The sequence below is a fragment of the Equus asinus genome, chromosome 11, assembly GCF_041296235.1.
Source record: "Equus asinus isolate D_3611 breed Donkey chromosome 11, EquAss-T2T_v2, whole genome shotgun sequence".
NCBI classification, from domain to species: Eukaryota; Metazoa; Chordata; class Mammalia; order Perissodactyla; family Equidae; genus Equus; species Equus asinus.
The window spans coordinates 3,223,932-3,242,899 of NC_091800.1; the positions used below are offsets into that span (position 1 = coordinate 3,223,932).

At 39.9% G+C, this 18,968-nt stretch overlaps 1 protein-coding gene across 12 annotated transcripts in view; it reads left to right on the top strand.

Annotated features, from left to right (window-relative positions):
- The first annotated feature begins 5,066 nt into the window (after window positions 1-5,066).
- LOC106841447 (zinc finger MYM-type protein 2) overlaps window positions 5,067-18,968 on the top strand; it is a 95,895-nt gene continuing 81,993 nt past the window's right edge. Inside the window, exons 1-3 of one of the 12 annotated variants that reach the window (XM_070520335.1) lie at window positions 5,253-5,399; window positions 6,484-6,551; window positions 7,264-7,421. Coding sequence is in view for 2 of the 12 variants with exons in the window: in XM_044777463.2 (XP_044633398.1) it covers window positions 5,181-5,399; window positions 6,484-6,551 (287 nt within the window). In the remaining 10 variants the exon portion in view is untranslated. Of the gene's footprint in view, window positions 5,693-6,483; window positions 6,552-7,263; window positions 7,422-18,968 lie in introns of all 12 variants that reach the window. The other 11 variants (XM_070520327.1, XM_070520333.1, XM_070520336.1 and 8 more) reach the window with 11 other exon arrangements.

The window sequence follows — 18,968 nt, forward strand, 5'->3', positions numbered from 1 at the left end:
AGGTGGGTTTGTACTGGGTCTCCATGTATGATATATAGCCTAGTGGTTGTCGTGGTAAAAAAAAGTTTATAAGCCACTGCTCTAGAATATATTATTTTGTGCTGTATTTTAAATGATCTAAGATGATACGCTTAAGAGTTAAATTTTAAGAATTAGGAGAAGAGGGGCCAGCCCCGTGGCCGAGTGGTTGGGTTCATGCACTCTGCTTCAGTGGCCCAGGGTTTCACTTGTTCGGATGCTGGGTGTGGACCTACGCACCGCTCATCAAGCCATGCTGAGATGATGGCCCACACATCACAACTGGAAGGACCTACAACTAGAATATACACCTATGTACTGGGGGATTTTGAGGAGAAGAAGAAGACAAAAAAAAGATTGGCAACAAATGTTAGCTCAGGCGCCAATCTTAAAAAACAAAACAAAAAAGAATTAGGAGAAGACTATTCTGGAGAGGCAGCACAATGAGATAGTTGACAGTGTGGACTTTAGAATCAAGAATCAGGGCCAGTCTGGTGGCGTAGTGGTTAAGTTTGCATGCTCTGCTTCAGCAGCCAGGTGTTAGCAGGTTTGGATCCTGGGTGCGGACATGGCACCACTCGTTAAGCCACACTGTGGCAGCATCTCACATAAAAAAAATAGAAGAAGATCGGCAACAGATGTTAGCTCAGGGCCAATCTTCCTCACACACACACACAAAAAGAATCCTAGGGCCATGAGTCCTTCTCTACCACTTGCTAGCTATGTGACTTTGGATAAGTTCCTTAACCTTTCCTTGTCTCAGTTTCCTCATCTGTAGAAGTGGGACAGTAATATTAACTACTTCATAGAGTTGTTAAGAGGATAATGAGTTATTATTCCCAATGAACACAGAACAATTTCTGACACTATAAGTAATATACAAGCAGTTTATTAAGTGAAATTGCACAGTTATTAAAACTTATGATTGCTATAATAGAATATCAAACATCATTCAGTACAAGCGAATTAATAAAAGTCAAACATGCTAAGATTAACAATTTTTATTTAAAATTATTTTTATTTCTATTAGAAGCACTCAGGGATACTATTTTCATGTAGCAATCAACCATGTTGAGCTTGCTTCAGCTTTTGTTCCTTCTCCCACAGAAAAATTTCCTAAGGCCTTCAGTGGTTAAATATTGATTTTTCTTTTCTTTTCACTATTAAAAGTTAGAATGCTAGTCTACATTAGCTCTCCAATCCCCAGCCCCAAACAATTTTTTTATCTGAACTTCTAGTCTCATAGTATCCATACTGGGAAGATGAGGCAGGTTATACCAAGCTCCTTTTCAAGGAAAAAATAGACTTTGATTTGATGTACGTCTTCCAAGATTCGACCCATTTATTGCGAGGATGATGATGATGTTTCTTGGATTATGCACTAGCACAGTATTGATGGTAGAGATATCAATGTTTCTGTTCATCAAAAATATTATAAAGAATTTTTCTAATATTCCACTGAGTCAATTATTTTTTCAGTTATTAATAATAAAATCAGGCAACATTTTTTCAGGTCTTACCCATTATGGAGTTTTTAAATGTGTATGCTTATTGAATCCCCCCTAAAAACTCTCTGAGAGTGCAATTATTATCTACATTTTACACATGTTAAAACCAAGGCTTAGAAAGTTAACACATGCCTAAAATCACCCAGCTAGTTGTGGGTAAAGGCAGAATTATTCAGACTTGTGCAGTCTGGCTCCTAAGCTGTGCTCAGAATAACTGTTATATTGTATCTCAATTACTAGTGAGCTTTTGGTTTCCAAAAATACAATTATACCTAACATTTTTTTTATTGAGATACAATTGACATATCACATTATATTAGTTTCAGGTGTACAACATAATGTTCAATATATGTATAGATTGCAAAATGACCACCACAATAAATCTAGTTATCTATGACCACACAGTTACACGTTTTTCTTGTGTTAAGAACTTTTTTTGAAGAAGAAGAAGACTAGCCCTGAGCTCACATCTGCTGCCAATCTTCCTCTTTTTGCTGAGGAAGACTGGCCCTGAGCTAACATCCATGCCCATCTTCCTCTACTTTATATGTGGGACGCCTACCACAGCATGGCGTGCCAAGCGGTGCCATGTCCGTACCTTGGATCCAAACCGGGGAACCCAGGCCGCTGAAGCGGAACATGCGCACTTAACCACTGCGCCACTGGGCTGGCCCTGATAAGAACTTTTAAGATCTACTCTCTCAGCAACTTCCAGCATTGTATATCACTTTCACCAAAGTTGTTTTGTCCTTACAATGATGCTGTATTATTTTATTTTATAAATGACAAAACTGAGGCTTAGAGAGACGGTAACTTGCGCAAGGTTTTGAGTGGCCAAACGAGTATTTGCAATGCAAGTCTTCTGCTCAAGTCTTCATGTTGCCTTCCTGCAATGCTTAGTATGCTTTGTGATTAGTACAGAATAACTCCATACACACACACACACACACACACACACGCATTTTTAGTAACAGCATTATTGAGTTATAATTCCATACCACACAATTCACCTGCTTGAAGTGAACAATTCGATGTTTTTTAAAGTATATTCAGAGTTGTCTAAACATCACTACAATCAATTTTAGAACACTTTCATTGCTCCAAAAAGAAACCCCATACACTTTAGCTATCACTCCTCATCTCCCCAGGCCAGACAACCACTAATCTACTTTCTATTTCTATTGGTTTGCCTAGTCTGGACAATTCACATAAACGGAATCATACAGTATGTGGTCTTTGTGTCTTATTTCACTCAGCATATTATCTTCAAGGTTCACCCATGCTGTAGCATGTATCAGAACTTCATTCCTTGTTATGGCTGAATCATATTCCACTGTCTGGATAGAGTACATTTGTTTATGCATTCATCAGTTACGGGGCATTTGGGTTGCTTCTATCTTTTGGACATTGCGAATAATGCTGTTATGAACATTCAAGTATTTGTTCTTAAAAGTACTAGGATATAAAATTAATTATAATTTTTAAATTATGACACAAGAACTTTTTTTTCCACCTCTAAATGCTCAATTAGAATTCTCCTTGATACTTTGCAGGCAACCCAGTGAACAGTCTCACGGGCAAATGGATTTGAACGAAGAAATACAAAATGTGAATAATATATACTACTGGAATCACTATTCTTGTTGTTAATTATAAAACAGCAACAATGCCAGCGAATTAGTAGCAGTACAGAGCTCCCTCAAACTGAACAGCATGTGGCAACCTAATCTATCACTGAAGCCCACGAGACAGCTTATTTGGAAGTATGTCTGCTCAAGCCTTCTAACCATAAACTCCACGAGCAGAAGGTATTGCAATGGTACATGATAATAAAAAGATGGCGCAAATTTTCATGGAATTATTACAATGTTGCCCTGCATTTGGTAATACAGGACATTTTTGTTGTGAAGATAGTCACATCAAGAATGTCAATGTAAAACAGTACTGTGTAATAGAAAGTCTTACAAAGATATTTTATTGTATTGAAAACTGAAAAATTTTACAATTAAGAAAGAAAATGCTGAAAAATAAAAGTGATACTATTTTGAGAAAGCTGTTGAAATACATGTTGGAAATTCTTCACTTTAAATAAAGAGCAGTATATTTACTGCAGTTAGGCCTAGATGGAAGGATTACTTTACTTTTTTATTCATAATGAATGAATGAATCTCAATTTCTACTAGATTATGGTCTGCAAGTGGTGTCTATAAATTGGAGGTCAACGTCAGTCTTTACTGAGACCTTCATGGAAGACAAACTTCATTAAAAACTTCATGTTTATCATCACTGTGTTGAATTTTAAATTGTAACATCACACGTCTATTTATTAATAAGCAGTGCTGTTAGATAATCGTGAAATTGAGAAGTCTAATTTGTCCATCCTTTTATTTCCGTTGTAATCCCACTAACAACCGCTAGGGTGAGACGGAAGAGGCCTCCCTTTCATCTTTACGTGGAATCTTGGAAATTGCACAGCACCATGACGTGCGCCCAAGACGGAGGTGTAGACGAGGAACAAAAGAGAAGCCCCGCGGTGGCTGTGGCCTCTCCGCGCACGGCCGCCCCGGGGTGCGCGGCAGCTGGCAGCCTCTCCGCCCCGCTCCCCCGGCGGGGCCGGCCCCGGGCGGGCGAAGCGACTGGGCGCGCCGTGCAGTGGAGCCTCCATCAATCGTTGAGGACCAGCAGAGGGTGGAAGGCGGTGGAGAGGCTGGGTGGAGGCTGAGGGAGGGCGAGCGAGAGAGGCTGCGGAGCAGGAGGACGGCAGCGCCGAGGGACACACCGAGGGGAGGCTCCGGCCTTCCAACAGGCGGGAGCCCAGCTCCAGGGGCGCCCGCAGCTTCCTCCATCTTGGTTGATGGAGGCGGGCAGCGGCGTCCGGGTCTCCCCGCCGTCGCGCCTGTGCCGTGCCCCAGGGCCCCTCGGATGCAGACGCTGGAGGCAGGGGCTGTCCCCTTGGGCCGAATGGCGGAGTCCAGTTGGGGCTTCCCGGGGACAAGTTTCCCAGCCCCACGGGGTTTGCGTTTGAACTGGTCCCAAGTTCCCACAGCAGTCCCGACAAAATGGAGGACGTCGTCTCCTCCAGCAGCCATGACGGGAGGTGGGGGGACAATTCCCCACGGGGGTGAGGCGAGGGTGGAAGCGCTTCCACTCTCCTCCGGGCGTTCGGGAATCCACTTCACCTGCTGACCCAACCTCCCACTTTGCCTGGCTCCAGCCCCTGCCCGGGCTCGGCCCTCACGGGGGGCTTCAAGGAACTGGCCAGGGAGGGCGTTGGGGACATCGAGGCCGCGTCTCTCCTCGGGCAGGGTCGTTGGGAGCCGCCGCAGCGGCCCGGGCGCCCAGGCCCGAACGAGGGCAGGCGGCCCCGGCCTCAGCCTCTCGGGCTGTTCCGGGCCCCGGAGGGTCCCCAGTCCCCCAGAGGCCGAGCCCGCGGCCGGTGCAACGGGCAGCGCAGCTCGGGCTGCCTGACCCTGACGGACCCGGGGTGGGGGCGGGGTAGGAGGCGGGGGTAAGGAGGGAGCGGACGCGGCTGAGAGCGGAGGGCGGGCGGCGGGGGGAGTGGAATGGAAACGCCGGGGGCGTGGCCTGCGCCTGACGGACAGCCTCTCGGACCACCCCCTCCAGGGGGGTCCTGAAGGAGGGCAGAGATAGCCAATGGACGCGCCCGAGGCGCCCCGGCCCGCCCTCCCCTCCAGCCAATGGGGGCGCGGAGGGCGGGGCCTCGCCGGGCTCGGCCGCGCCGCCGCCGCCTCCGCCTCCTCCTCCTCACCAGCGCTAAACCCGGGACTGGACCGAGCGGAGTTGTGCGTGTTGCCGAAGGGGGGTGGGCCGGGGGAGGGGAGGTTCGTTCCGCGGAGCCGCAGCCAGAACCGGGTGAGGCTTAGCCCCGCTGTCTTTCCAGTCCGGGTCCGCCGATAGTGGGGGTGGCTGGGCGCAGCGCAGCCTCCGGAGGAGGAGGCGGAGGCGGGGGCGACTGGGGAGGCGGAGATGGGTGAGGGCAGCCTCCGGAGCCTCCCACCGACCCGGGATTAATCCCCCGCGGCGCGCTGCCGTCGCCGCTGCCGCGTCGGGGCCTCGGGGGCTGCGCCGGGCTCCGCTCATGTCAGAGGCGCCTTCGCGTGCGGCCCGAAGGGCTGCGGGAGCGAGGGCGAGGCCGGGCGGGCTGGGTGAGGCGGCGCCGGGGGCGGGGGTCGCCGGGGCGGGGGCCGCGGGGCCGGGGCGGCGGGAGGTCGCGGGGCATTTTTCCTTTCTTCGCGGCGGGGGCAGAGTGGGGGAGGGGTGCCTCAGTTCGCCCTCCCGCTGCCGGGCTGCGCTCCCGCCCGTCCGCCGCGGCCCGAGGGCCCCAAGTTTTTCGGGGCGAGGGTGCTGCCTGGCGCCCGCGGGGCCCCCGTCGCTGCTCCCCTGCCCGGCGCTGCGCTGCGCGGCTCTCCTCCTCACGTATTGTTTGGCTGGGTCTCTAATGGCGGACGGGGAGGCAGCGCTGCCGGTCGCCGACCGCGGGGGGGGCAAGTCTCGGGCTCGGGGCAACTGCTTGGGGCAAACGGGGGTGGTTTCAGCGCAGCGGGGACGGGAGCCGCCCCTTACCTCCAGTTTGGCGCCCGGAGTGTCGGGGCTGACGCTGGGTGGGCCAATTTAGGAGGGAAGACCGTCCTCGCTGGCGTCGAGGCAGCGTTTGCCTTCCCCGGCTCCCCTCCCGGGGGCAGGCTCGCTGCCCTCCTCCTCCTCCCTGTAGATTTTGCCTCTCACGTGGTTTTTGGTCCCAAATATTTATTTTACGCCGTTTTGCCCCACTTTACGTAGGAGGGAGTTGTTGGTCGCGTGCTGGAGAGTGATAATAGAAGGGCCGAACCTGCTTGACCTCTTCTTCCCTTCTCCGCCTCCTCCTGGTGGAAAAGGCTTGATTCTCCCACCTGGTTAGATGTTCTTGATCCATTTTCCGTTTTTCCTCTTACCCCAGGACCAGGAATCGCCTTCAACCCTATCTGGTGCATCTTTGGCAGAAAGTGAGAAGGAAACACTCCCATTGTGAGTCCTTTGCCCCTGATTTGTTGCTCTTAGAGGACGTTGTCAGGTTGTAGGGGTTCTGCCTCGGGACTTGTCTGTCCTCGTTGTTTTTAGGGGGAGGAGCTTTCGCTTGGGTGGCAGCTGCCCCCGGGGCGAAGCCTGGGTAATGACTGGTGAGGCAGCTGGGAGTGGGCGCTGCTGTTTCCACCGCTGCAGACATCTCTCCTGCTGCTGCAATACCAACCTCAGCAACCAGACGACGGGCTCCTGCAGCTGCTCACGTTACCCGGGAGGAGGGGTGGTGTGAAGGAGGGCATATTTCTGGTGCCCTCTAGAGTTCCAAAGTGGGAATTGAAGTTATTTCGTTTTAAATACTATGCATGCATGCAGCCATCTTTTAACACTTTTTCTTCCTTTACAATGGATAATTGATCGAAGGGCTTGGAAAAATAGAAAGAACCACTAACTTTTTGTTTGTGTTGATTTAAAACACAGATTTTAACTCTCAGGGTTTATTAGTTGATAGATCTCTTTCATGTTTTGCTCAGAAAAGAGCATGAAGTCCACTCGTAGTACTCTTTGTTCACCAAGTGGTATGCCGATCAGACCAGTGCACTGCTCTAGTTACTTTCTTATGTCCCCCGTCTTCTGTGCTGAGTAGTCTTCAATGAGTCATTCTTGAATATGTTAACTGAGAATTATCATTTAATGCTTGTAATTTGTTGATTTTAAGGCTGTCTTGTGGAGTGCTGGATGATAAGAGAAACGACCAGTCAAAATGTCTGTCAATTGAAATTAGTTACAAAATATCAGTGAAGTTAGCACTCTGGATACGTTATATCTCTTGAGCCCATTGACAGTTGATAGCTAACTTACAGATCTCTGTCAGAGGTAAGTCATAAGTGTAGCAGCTTATGCTTAAATATTAAGTCCTAAATGGGACCAAGGACAATTGATGATGAATATTTCCTGAATACTGATGTGAAGGACGATGAGAGGATGGCAGCTCAAATGCACACCATTCTAGGCATAGTGCAGGACACTTCCATAAATTATTTCCTTTAGTCTCAGAAAGTCGCCTGCAGGGTAATAAAAATAGCATGTATTGAGTCCTTATTGTGTGCCACCACAAATCTAAGCCAAGTTTTAAAAAAAAGTTTATTATGGAAACTTTCACATTTATGAGTGAGAGTAATATACTGAATTTCTGTGTACCTATCATTTACATTCTGTAATTACTAACACATGTCCAAACTAATTTTTAACGTATAATCTTTTAAATCTCATGAAACCCCAGTGATGTAGCTACTGTTTTTACTCTTAATTTGTAGAGGAGGTAACGGGCACAGGTAGAAAACCAGGTAGTAGTAGTTGTTAAAGAAAGGATTTGAACTTCAGCAGTTTGATTACAAACAAGTTTCTGTCCTGGTTTAAAGTACATAATATGCTTGTTTTACAAATTTGGAAACTGAAATGGTGAAAAAAATCCAAGGTTAAAATCTTCTCAGCCTGTGTTCTTTTCGTAAAGAACAGTGTGTAAACAAGTAGAAAATGCTTGAATCTTGCTAAGTACCTTTTTTTCTTTTTCTTTTTGGTGAGGAAGATTAGCCCTGAGCTAACATTTGTTGTCAATCTTCCTCTTTTTGCTGATGAAGATTAGATGTGAGCTAACATTGGTGCCCATCTTCCTCTATTTTGTATATGAGATGACTCCACAGCATGGCTTGACCAGTGGTACGTAGGTCTGAGCCAGGGATCTGAACCTGTGAACCCCAGGCTGCCGAAGCAGAGCATGTGAACTTAACTGTTATGCCACCAGGTTGGCCCCTAACTAAGTACCTTTTTAAAAAATAATAGAACCATGGTTATCAACTAGATTATTTTACTGTCTTATTTTAAAACTAACAGGGTCTATTTCAATCAGAAATAATGAATTCTCTTTTTTCAGTGTGTCTTTGTACAATTTAGAGTCTAATTGTTTCCTAAATACTGTAACTTGAATGAATATAACTTCTCTAATGAGTTTAAAGCTCTTGGCAGACATTAGATCATTCAGATATAATGGCTCAAGGAGCAGATCTTTCAGATAGATGGGCAGTGCTTATTTTATCATCACATATTTTCACAAAAGAGTTAGCATTTTCAGATTTTTTTCTTTATTCTTAGTTGTGTTGTTCGTAGGGAGAGTGTTAATTGGTTATGTTTAGTAGACATTTGGAGATGAGAACGTAAAAATGTATAATCAGGACTTTTCTGTAATGTCAGCACATGTTTACTAAGGAAAGCCATGGTTCTTTCAAATTATACCAAATGTTAAATAACGATTTAACTCAGAATTTAAAAATTCCTTTTCTTAAAAACATCAACTAATGGTGCTTTAATGTGCCAGACAGTAAGTTGAAGATAACCTGACAATTTTTAATTGACCTTGACTAAATAAGTTTTTTATTATACTTAGATTTATTGGGCACTTAATGTGAGTTAGGTGCTTTTAGATGTAGTACTTAGTTCATATTTTGACAGTCAAAAATACTTTGCATATTTATGGCACCTTCTTTAGTGCATCCTTAATAGTATGTGTTCCCCACTCCTCCCACCTGTCCTTTTAAAGAGTTGGGGGAAAGATACAGGGTGGTCCCTACTTCTCCGTGTTCTACTTTTATATAATTTCATGGGCTGGACTTTTGTACCTCACGTGGTAAGACAATTCTGAATCACTCAGATATCACACGGATGCTGAACATAAATGTTTCAGACTTTTGTGTGGGTATGGAATTTGATATACCATCTTTGTACAGCAGTGTTCGTATTCTTAAAGTTTTATTGTATTTTGCCCTTGTTTGAGTTACAAAAGTGTATAAACTTAGTGCATTTGAGACAAAGCGAACCTTTAATCAGATGCTGTGGTATTACTGTATTGGAAAGAATATGTGCGAAATGTTGGAGCTCTATCTTTGTTGTTAAAAGGTGTGATATAATTAGAAATTTTCTATTTTTTGCCTTTCTAGGCACTGATATCTGTCTGTGCCCTTTTAGTAATATTCATAACGTATGTATTATATGGAATAACACTTATTATAAGAAGATTGTGGCATATGCAACTTGGGTGTGTTTTTTTAGGGAACGCAAGGTGAACCCAAACGCAGGTGTCTCCTCCCATTGGATTCTCTAACAGTATTTTATGTAGGGTACTTTAACTTTGGAAACAAGTAGATGGAGACATTGCTTTGACTCCATGTATTTTCCATTTTTTGATTTCAGTTGGTTAATTTTCTTCTCTTCCTGTCAGTGCGTAGAATGGGATTTTAGACTTTTGAAACAGTCAAATCTAAAAGTTCTTATGCACAATTCCAGTATGTAAGACCTATAAAGTTGTCAGTGAGAAAAATTGCTGTTGGATAAATCTGTAATTTTGAACTGTGGGGCTCTGGGTAACAATTATAGTTTATTTTTATTTTTTATTTTGGTTGTATACCAGCAAGAAAATTCTGTTTTACACAGTTGGAGTTGCAAATTTTTATATCTGCAAGCTGTTTTTTAAAGAAGTCACTTTGTAATCTGGTTTATGTTATTACAGTAGAGATGGGAGGAGAATTAAGAACACCAACACCAAACACTTACTTGGTAACAAGATAAATTGGTCATCTTAAAGTGTGTTAAAATTTGGATTACAACACATTTGAGTGTATCTTTTGTTTTATTGCATATTTTAAAATATATTAATTTTTTGGATCAAGTTACACACAACACTTGAAGCACTTTGGAACTGCAGGATAAATTTTTGTAAACCATTGAAAAGTCTATTTTAGAGTTAAAAAATGATGTGTAGAGAGGTTTGCAAAATCACTTGATCACGTGACTAGTTTGGGATTTGTTCTTAGTTCTAATTTTATTTTTACTTCATAGCAGTCCATTGAAAATTAGAAGTAATAAAATTTAAGAAGAGTTCATGGTCTTTAATTTAAAAGAAGGATATGAATGTTGGGGTTTTATTTTTATCAATTTGGTCAGTCTTGTGATTATTAATGTTTACTATTTCAAGAATGATTTAAGAGTAAACTTTGGATATTAGGATAAATAGGTAATGAATAGTTAATAGTTCTGGTTTAAAAAAACTTTTGCATATTTAATTCAATATTACATATTATCATTTTGTTTATCCTTCTTGAAGAGTTACCAAATTATCATTAAAGCATTTCATCCATTCTCTTTAATATCAGTAGGCTGCTAAGGATCAGGTTTCTCTTACTTCTCCAGAGGGTTTTAGATTTTTTTTCCTCTCTAACTGTTCCTAGTGAGTTTGAAGGTCAGATTTGTTTTTGTGAATTTAAAGTTCAAAGGTTAAAAAAAAATACACCTAAAAGTAATACAATGCTATGTATCAGTTATATCTGAATTAAAAAAAGGCTTTAAAGTATTTTATCCTTAAATGATTAAATTTTTAGTATGATTCTGATGTTAAAAGTTAATGTTAAATTGTAATTTTAAGATAAATTTGCTAGGAATAGAGTTAATTGTTGCAACCTTGTGTTAAACAATTTGGGAAAGATCTGTTATAATTCTTACAGTAAACTTATTTCTTTCTAACTATATATTTAGATTGGATAGGAAAAAATGGCAATTTTAAGTAAAATCATAATGCGCAGTTAGGGGTTTCAGACAGAAGAAAGTTTATAAAATGTGACACAATGAGGCAGATTCTTCAGTCTTTTTTACTTTATGGCAATGCCATGTGTGTATTATTTTTGCAGTAGTCACCTAGATACCTTGTCTGGATTTATTATTGTAAGAATTTGGGACTTAAATTATGGTTTTGTAACTTAAAAGCATTAAAGGAACTTTTTCTTGTAATACTGGAGCAGTTATAATTATTCATTTCAAAGAGGCATGTCTTTTGCCTGGGAAGAGTGATGTTTCTTGAACTATTGAGCTGGACCAGACTGAGAATAAATAGAAATCATTTATTTAGCAAATTATGTATTATATCATGTACTGTATATCAAGTAGTCATAAAAGATGTGTTCATTAATAGTTGGCTAGCAGTTTCTTTGGCTCTATGCTTGGAAGAGCGTTTCATCTAGACTTCTAATGCTACACTACAGGACCCTAATCTGGAATTTGTAAAGTTTGGTTAGGCCCAGTGACTATAAAATTAGTGATTTGTGTTTCTAGTTCTATAGAACTAAAGAAATGTTAGAGTGGAAGTGAAAATTTAGTAAGTGAAATTTTTACTTTATCCTTTTGTGTTAGATTTATACTTGTATTTTTTTCAAAGCTTGTCATGTTTTATTTTAATTATTTTAATTTATTTTAATTATTTCTGGCCCTAACATGATATCTAAATTCTTATGTTCATGGTTCTGTGTGTGTTTGTGAAGTAATGAAAAATTTGCCCTTGTTTCAATTAGTTATATAAAATCATTGCTATAAAATTAAACTAGTTTTAGCTTTACAACTTTCATTACTGTGAATATTGTCTCACTTTCTATTTTTATTTTTGTTTGTTTTAATATTGTATCATCCTGTTTCTTAATCAAATGTTTTAACTCCTGCCTAGGAAGTCGTTCCATTATATATCTCCAAACAGTTTTACATTGCTCATCAAAGAGAAGCTTCTGTTTAAGTTAGTCTTTGTCTTCTAGGACACAGACTTCTGATTTCTGTTATTCCTTGTTCTCTTCATTTGTATATCACGTTTTCCATCCTTGACGTCCTTACGCAGCTGTTTTCGTCCTGCCTTCTTCCTGGACTTGTGTCCATTTGTCTTTCCCTTTCCTAATTCCTTTTGCATTTTTTAAATATACCACACAGTGTCTGTAATAGCATCCTGTGTTCTAATTTTGCTATACTCAACACGTGGCTTATCCAAATTTTAGTAAACTTAAATTTGGTGAGATCATGGAATGTGGGTACAGTTCTAGTGGTATGTTGGGGCCTCACATGGAAAGGGAACTAGTGGGACTTAATTTTTCAGTTTTTCTGTCTAAAAAATCCATTTTTGTCACTTGAGTGTTGCTAGGGGATTTGCGTCGTGACATGCATTTGGAGTGAGACAGTTTGGGGTTCAAATCTGCCTTGCTCACGAATGAACTTTCAGGGTGATGCAAGTGTTCTAAAAGCAGATTGTAGTGATGAATGAATAACTATATAAATTTACTAAAAATTATCAAACTTCTTGTTTAAATAATCATATGTAAATTGTACCTCAGTAAAACTGAAAAGTCAATTTTGCTGTACCATCTACCAGTTTGTGATCTCTGGTTAGTTCTTTTACCTCTCAGCCTTAGTTTACTTATTTGACAAATGAGTGTAGTGATGCCTGCTTTCCTGAGATTGCTACAAGATAAGGATTAAAAATATTGTTTGCTATGTGACTGGTCAGTAGTAGGTGTTCAATTTGTAGCAGCTCCGATTTTTGATCTGTACGTATGGACCAGACATCATGAATTTGTTGCCGCCACTGATACAGTAAACTCACTGAATGCTCATCTGATAGTAGAGAGGAGGATTTATATCTTCCTCTTCACTGACTTTCCTCTGCTGACTCCTTCATTAGTGTATTGTTATTTAGTATGCTATAACACTCTATCCTCCAGAATCTCTGCACCTTTTTCAAACTTCCAAACTTGTTCCTTTTCTCATTCTTTCCAAAACAAATTCACTGATTTGCGCTCTGAACACTGTACCAGATATGCTCTTTTGAGGTCATTAGTGACTTAATTGCCAAATCTTTAAGTTCCTTTTTTCTCTTAATTCTGTAACATTTGAAATTTATTATTATGTTCCTTGAAACTCTGTGACTTTTGGGACTTCGAACTTAACATGGTGTTATACTTCTGACCATCTCCTTCCCTTCCCCTCATTAGACTGTTGCATGTTGAGACCTTTAAGTGCCCTTATTTCCTAAGGTACTCAGCTCTCTCCTGTTTGGTTTTGTACTTTGACCTTAGTCTATTGTATTAGAAAATAGGGAATTATATTTATAAGACACTTTCATCCTGTACCTTACTCCAGTCTACAGCCAGATTAGTTTTTCCTAATGCCCAGTCTGATCACATCCCTCACTTTGCAGAAACTTGAGAGATTCTTGTTAGCATGTGAAACAAAGTGCAAACTAAGTGTGGATTTTAAACCCTTGAAAAGAAATCAATTAGCAAATGTTATATGTGATTTTTAGGTAGCTTCTCAGTGTTCAGTTTGGGGAGATAGTCATGTAAGTGAATAAATATAAACAATGAAGCATAATAGGCAATATGTAGAAATGAATAGTTGTATGCATATCAGAAAGGATGATTTTTTTTTTTTGAGGAAGATTCATCCTGAGCTAACATCTGTTGCCAGTCTTTCTTTTTTTTGTATGTGAGCCACTGCCAGCATGGCCACTGACAGATGGTGTAGGTCCGTGCCTGGGAACTGAACCTGGACCGCCGAAGCGGAGTATACTGAACTTAACCACTCAGCTACCGGGGCTAGCCCCAGAAAGGACAATTTTTAAAAGAATATTTTGGTTATAAAAATAAAATATGCCCTTAAAATCTTTTAAGTAGTAAAGAAATATGTGACCTAGAAAATGAAAGTTCCTCCATAATCCCATTTCTTTTGAAGCTGGTGTTTACAATTTTTAAAGATAGTCTTAGGATTTTTTCCCGTTCATCACACTAATATCTTGCATATACACTATTACTATCAACAATTGACATTTTCGACACAAGTCTGACATTGTTAAAATCCCTTCCCTGTCCTGATGGTGCAAAAGTTTTGACTGGTTAATGTTTGAATTCTAGTGGTCAGTGTGTTAGAACAGTCTCAGTTCTATATGATTGAGGGATAATGTGGTATAGTGAAAGGTATGTGGACTTTAAGTACGAACTCTGGTTTTGCCGCCTAAGAGCTATATGCCATAGGAAAGCTACCTGATTACACACAATAGAAAAGTCATCTGAGAAATGGGATGATGATAATATTTTTAGGCTATCTGTTAGACATTTTAACATAGTTGTGATGAGTGGTACCAAGTGTGTCTTATATAAATGGTTATAGTTGTTATTGTTATATTAGATATGTCATGAAATTCAGAGACAAAAAAAGCCAAACTCAAATTATGAAGGGGTTGAATAAAGGGAAAAATAAAACAAGAGTTACTGAGTGCCTTTGCTACAGAGCTTTAAATATTTACTAGATAGTTTAAAAAACAAAACTACATTGAATTATAAATGATATGATTGTCTATTTACTTTCTAAATTTGTCAAGGGAGAAAAAACAGATTTTTTTTGTTATACTCCATATTCTTTTTATATTCCTTTTATTTTTAAGAGCCGTCAGTGAACATCTGAAGAATATATCTCTGGGAAAGAATGCTGGTAAAAATTGTTTTGAGTTTTGAGTCTTATGAAATGGAGGCAATAGGTTTTTATTTAGAAATGACCTGTATTGGAGAAATAAATTCTTAGTACTTAAAGTCTAGCCTTTTTGAATCTGTGGTCTCATTTGCTTATTGATACAAGTATTGTTGCTTCTTTAGGTTAGATGAGGTCTTAATCATGGAACCTTTGAACTTACGTAAAGAAGGTAATATTCTTCTTAAAGCCCTCTACTCCATCATATTTAAACATGGGAAAATTTGGTATCAAAAACAGGGAAAATAGCGAAATATTATTAAACAAATCAAAAATAGGGAAAATTTGGTATCAAAACCAGTCATTATACTAGGTCATATATTTGGAATACCAAGTATCATAAGAATAAATGAATGTTTCCAAGTTAACGTATGCGGTTGAAGATTACTTGTGTTATACGTTTTAAACTATGTTTGGAGAAGGAAGTGTGGGTTTATTTAGCTTCTTTGGTTAAGAGGAAGAAAGGGATAGGGTATGATAACCTTTAATTAGGGACTGCGATCAGGCCATGTTACTAATTATGTAGATTGAGTATAGAAGTAATAAAAAATCATGACCAAAGACATAAGGCAGAGATTTTTTTCTTGTTTCATCTTTTGAGGAAATTATCCTAATTTCCTGTTTTTTTTTTTTTTTTAAAGATTTTATTTTTTCCTTTTTCTCCCCAAAGCCCCCCGGTACATAGTTGTGTATTCTTCGTTGTGGGTCCTTCTAGTTGTGGCATGTGGGACGCTGCCTCAGCGTGGTTTGATGAGCAGTGCCATGTCTGCGCCCAGGATTCGAACTAACGAAACACTGGGCCGCCTGCAGCGCAGCGTGCGAACTTAACCACTCGGCCACGGGGCCAGCCCCCTAATTTCCTGTTTTACAATGGGGAAACTGAGGCTCAAGGTGAAGTGATTGTCCTTTGGCACACAAGAAGGGAGGTGAGGGGTAGAGCTAGAATGCCATTGGAGGTGACAGTATGGGAGAGAGAAGCAAAAAACACCCCAGAAAAGTTATTTCTTCTGTCTCTTTACTAGAGAAAAATACTCATTCAGTAAGTATTGGCTAGACACTATGTTAAGTTGAGAGGATACAGTGATAGGAAATAACATATCATTGCCCTCCTGGAACATACAGTCTAATGGAGGATACAGATTACAAGTAAACATAATTACAAATTAGATAAGTGCAGCTGAGGAAATATGTATGATGACGGCAGAATATTAACAAGGAAGGCTAATTTAGACCAGGGATGGGTTAGTGAAGTGTTTGATAGGGAAGGATCTTGAGGGAGTGATGTTTAAGCTGAGATTGGAAAGAAATTCGGAAAAGAAGCCTTCAGGTAGAGGAAGAGTATGCACAAAGGACCCCTGAGGCCCTTCCATGAAGTAAAAGAAGACTTAGTTTAGCAGAAGCTTAATGAGCAAGGTGAGGAAGAGTAGTGCTGAAATTGAGCCTAGTGTGTAGGCAGGAATCCAGTTAGGCAAGAATCTTACAGGGCAGGGGAGAATCTTAGGTTTTCTCTTAAGTGCACTGGAAAACCATGTGAGAAGTGACTGGTGTTGTCTGATTTAATGTTTAAATAGAGTTTTAGATACTCTGAGGAATAAAGTAGGTAATGTCCGTAATCTAGCAGAAAAATGATGGTGGATTTCTAGGGCTAGACAGGTGTCAGAAGAGGGGGATAAAAGTGGACAGTTTCAAGATTTATTTTGGAAGGAGGATAGGACTTGGGGATGGTGTGTTTGTAGGTGAAGAAAGGAGAAGAAATTAAGAGTGACCTCCAGATTTCTGGTACGAGTAGCCAGCCATATAACTTCCCCAAATGCCAAAGACTGGAGGAGGTGCAGAGCAAGATAAATATGAAAGAGCAAGTTAAATAACTAGATGTAGGGAGGAGGTAGTGTGGGGTTTGAAACATCTTGATTGAGATAAATTAAGGAGTCCAAGGTATTGACGTATTACTTAAAATCATGGGAGTGGATGAGATCCCCAAAGAAAGTTAAAATTGCTTGAAAGTACCTTGCAGTTAAATTTTGGTCCTATGGGAAAGGAGAGATTATTCCTTATCTTTAGAAATTCTGTGCCTTAGTGATAACCTGAATGAATTAACTGATTTATTCATTTATTTAGTAAATCAAAGGAGATTTTTGTCTAGAGCCTATCATAATCCTTGATTGGATTTTTAAATGATTCCTATCAACTTCTAAAGCCAGAGTAGCATTGTTTGAGATATCTGATAAGGACATGTTAAATAATCTGTGTCATCTATCATTGGTCCCCTGGTTCCTTTCCTCACGTCCCCAGAGATGAGTAGTAGTATCAGTTTAGTATATATCACTCCAGATTCTATTCTGTGCATATACTAACATGTATTCATAAGAATTATAGTAATTTTGTGTGTGTATTTTAAAAACGTGTAGTACGCGTATCTTTCTGCAACTTGCTTATTTCACTTAGTGGTATGTCTTAGATATCTTTCTGAATTAGTACATAAAGATCTCTCCTTTTAACTGTTATGTGATATTTCGTGTCATGGATTTAACAGTTTATACATTCTATTGATCGATATTTAGTCTATTTGCAATTTTTTGTTAGAGGTAATGCTGCATGGAATATTTGTGTAGTATCATTGGGTTCATGTATGTTTTCTTTAGGGGGGAGATTGTGAGAATAGGAATTTCAGAGTCAGAGTATATGCGTATTAAATATTTTAATAGATACTGCCAAATTGCCTTCCATTGGACCACTATATTGACTGCATTTCCATTAGTTTCTCCACATTCTCGCGAACATTGGAAATTATCAAATAGTTAAATTTTTGTCATTTGAATTTGTGTTCTTTCTAAAGTATGGATATCAATTCATTGTTATATCTGTTATAAATATATATGTATGTATATATCTTTTCATTTTGCATAGTTTTGCACCTTATTTATGGTATTTCTATGCTTTGTAAACATTTTACAACATAATGGGAAAAATCCATTTCACTATTGCAGGAAATGGAGATAAGTAAAACAAATATGCAATATTTTTATGATGGAAATTGTAAAATGATACCATAGGACGTACAAGAAAACCAGAAGGGAAAGATAGACATATGTCTGCAAAAGGAGACTTCAATAATGTGAAAATGTTAGTTTTTTGTCTCCAAATCTCTAAATTCATTGAAACCCTAATCAAATCCCAGTGTATGGTACCAAATTTAAAAGGTACAAAAGGGTAAATATTGAGAAGATTCTTTTCTCTTCCCCCGACCCATCCACACAGTTCTCTTCCCTAGTAGCAAAACACTGTTGTTGTGTTCTTACTTACCTAGAGATATTCTGTGCATGAGTGTGTGCATGTGTTTATCCATTGTACTGTACCTTGTTTGCACTTAATTTTTATGAGAGGTTGGTCCATATTAGTACATAAGTAGGTTTAGAGCTGCCTTATTTCCAGGACTGCATAGTATTTCATTGCTTGTCTTTATCGTCATTCATTTTATCAGTTGTCTGTTGAGAGACATTGTGAGTGTTTCAATCTTTTAACTTTACAATGAATATCCTTCTACATTTCGTTCTTAAAAAGATGACATAATATATCTGTAGGAAGGATGCCTAGAAGTAGAATTGGTCGAAGAAATATTTTTTTCAGTTGCCCTTCATAGAAGTTGTACTAATTTACACAGATTTACAGTATGAGACTTATTACATAGTTAAACCTTTTGATCTTAGTGTAGTGAGAAAATTGGTGGCCCTTTAGAGTTTAAATTTGCAGTTTTCTTAAACATTTCATAGATTTAAGAGCCGTTTGTATTTCCTTTTCTTGTGAGCTGTGTTCATTTTTTTTGCCTGTTATTCTCTTTGGTTGTTGATTTATCTCATTGATTGTAGGACTGCTTTGTCTTCCTTTTTTTAGAATATGAGTTGCAAATATTTTCTTCTTAGTTAATCATTGTATTTGTGGTATTATTTTCCCTCATAGAGATGTCTTCTATTTTTTTTCTTTAAAAAAAATTCTGGTAAAATATACTAACATAAAATTTACCATTTTTACATATACAGTTCA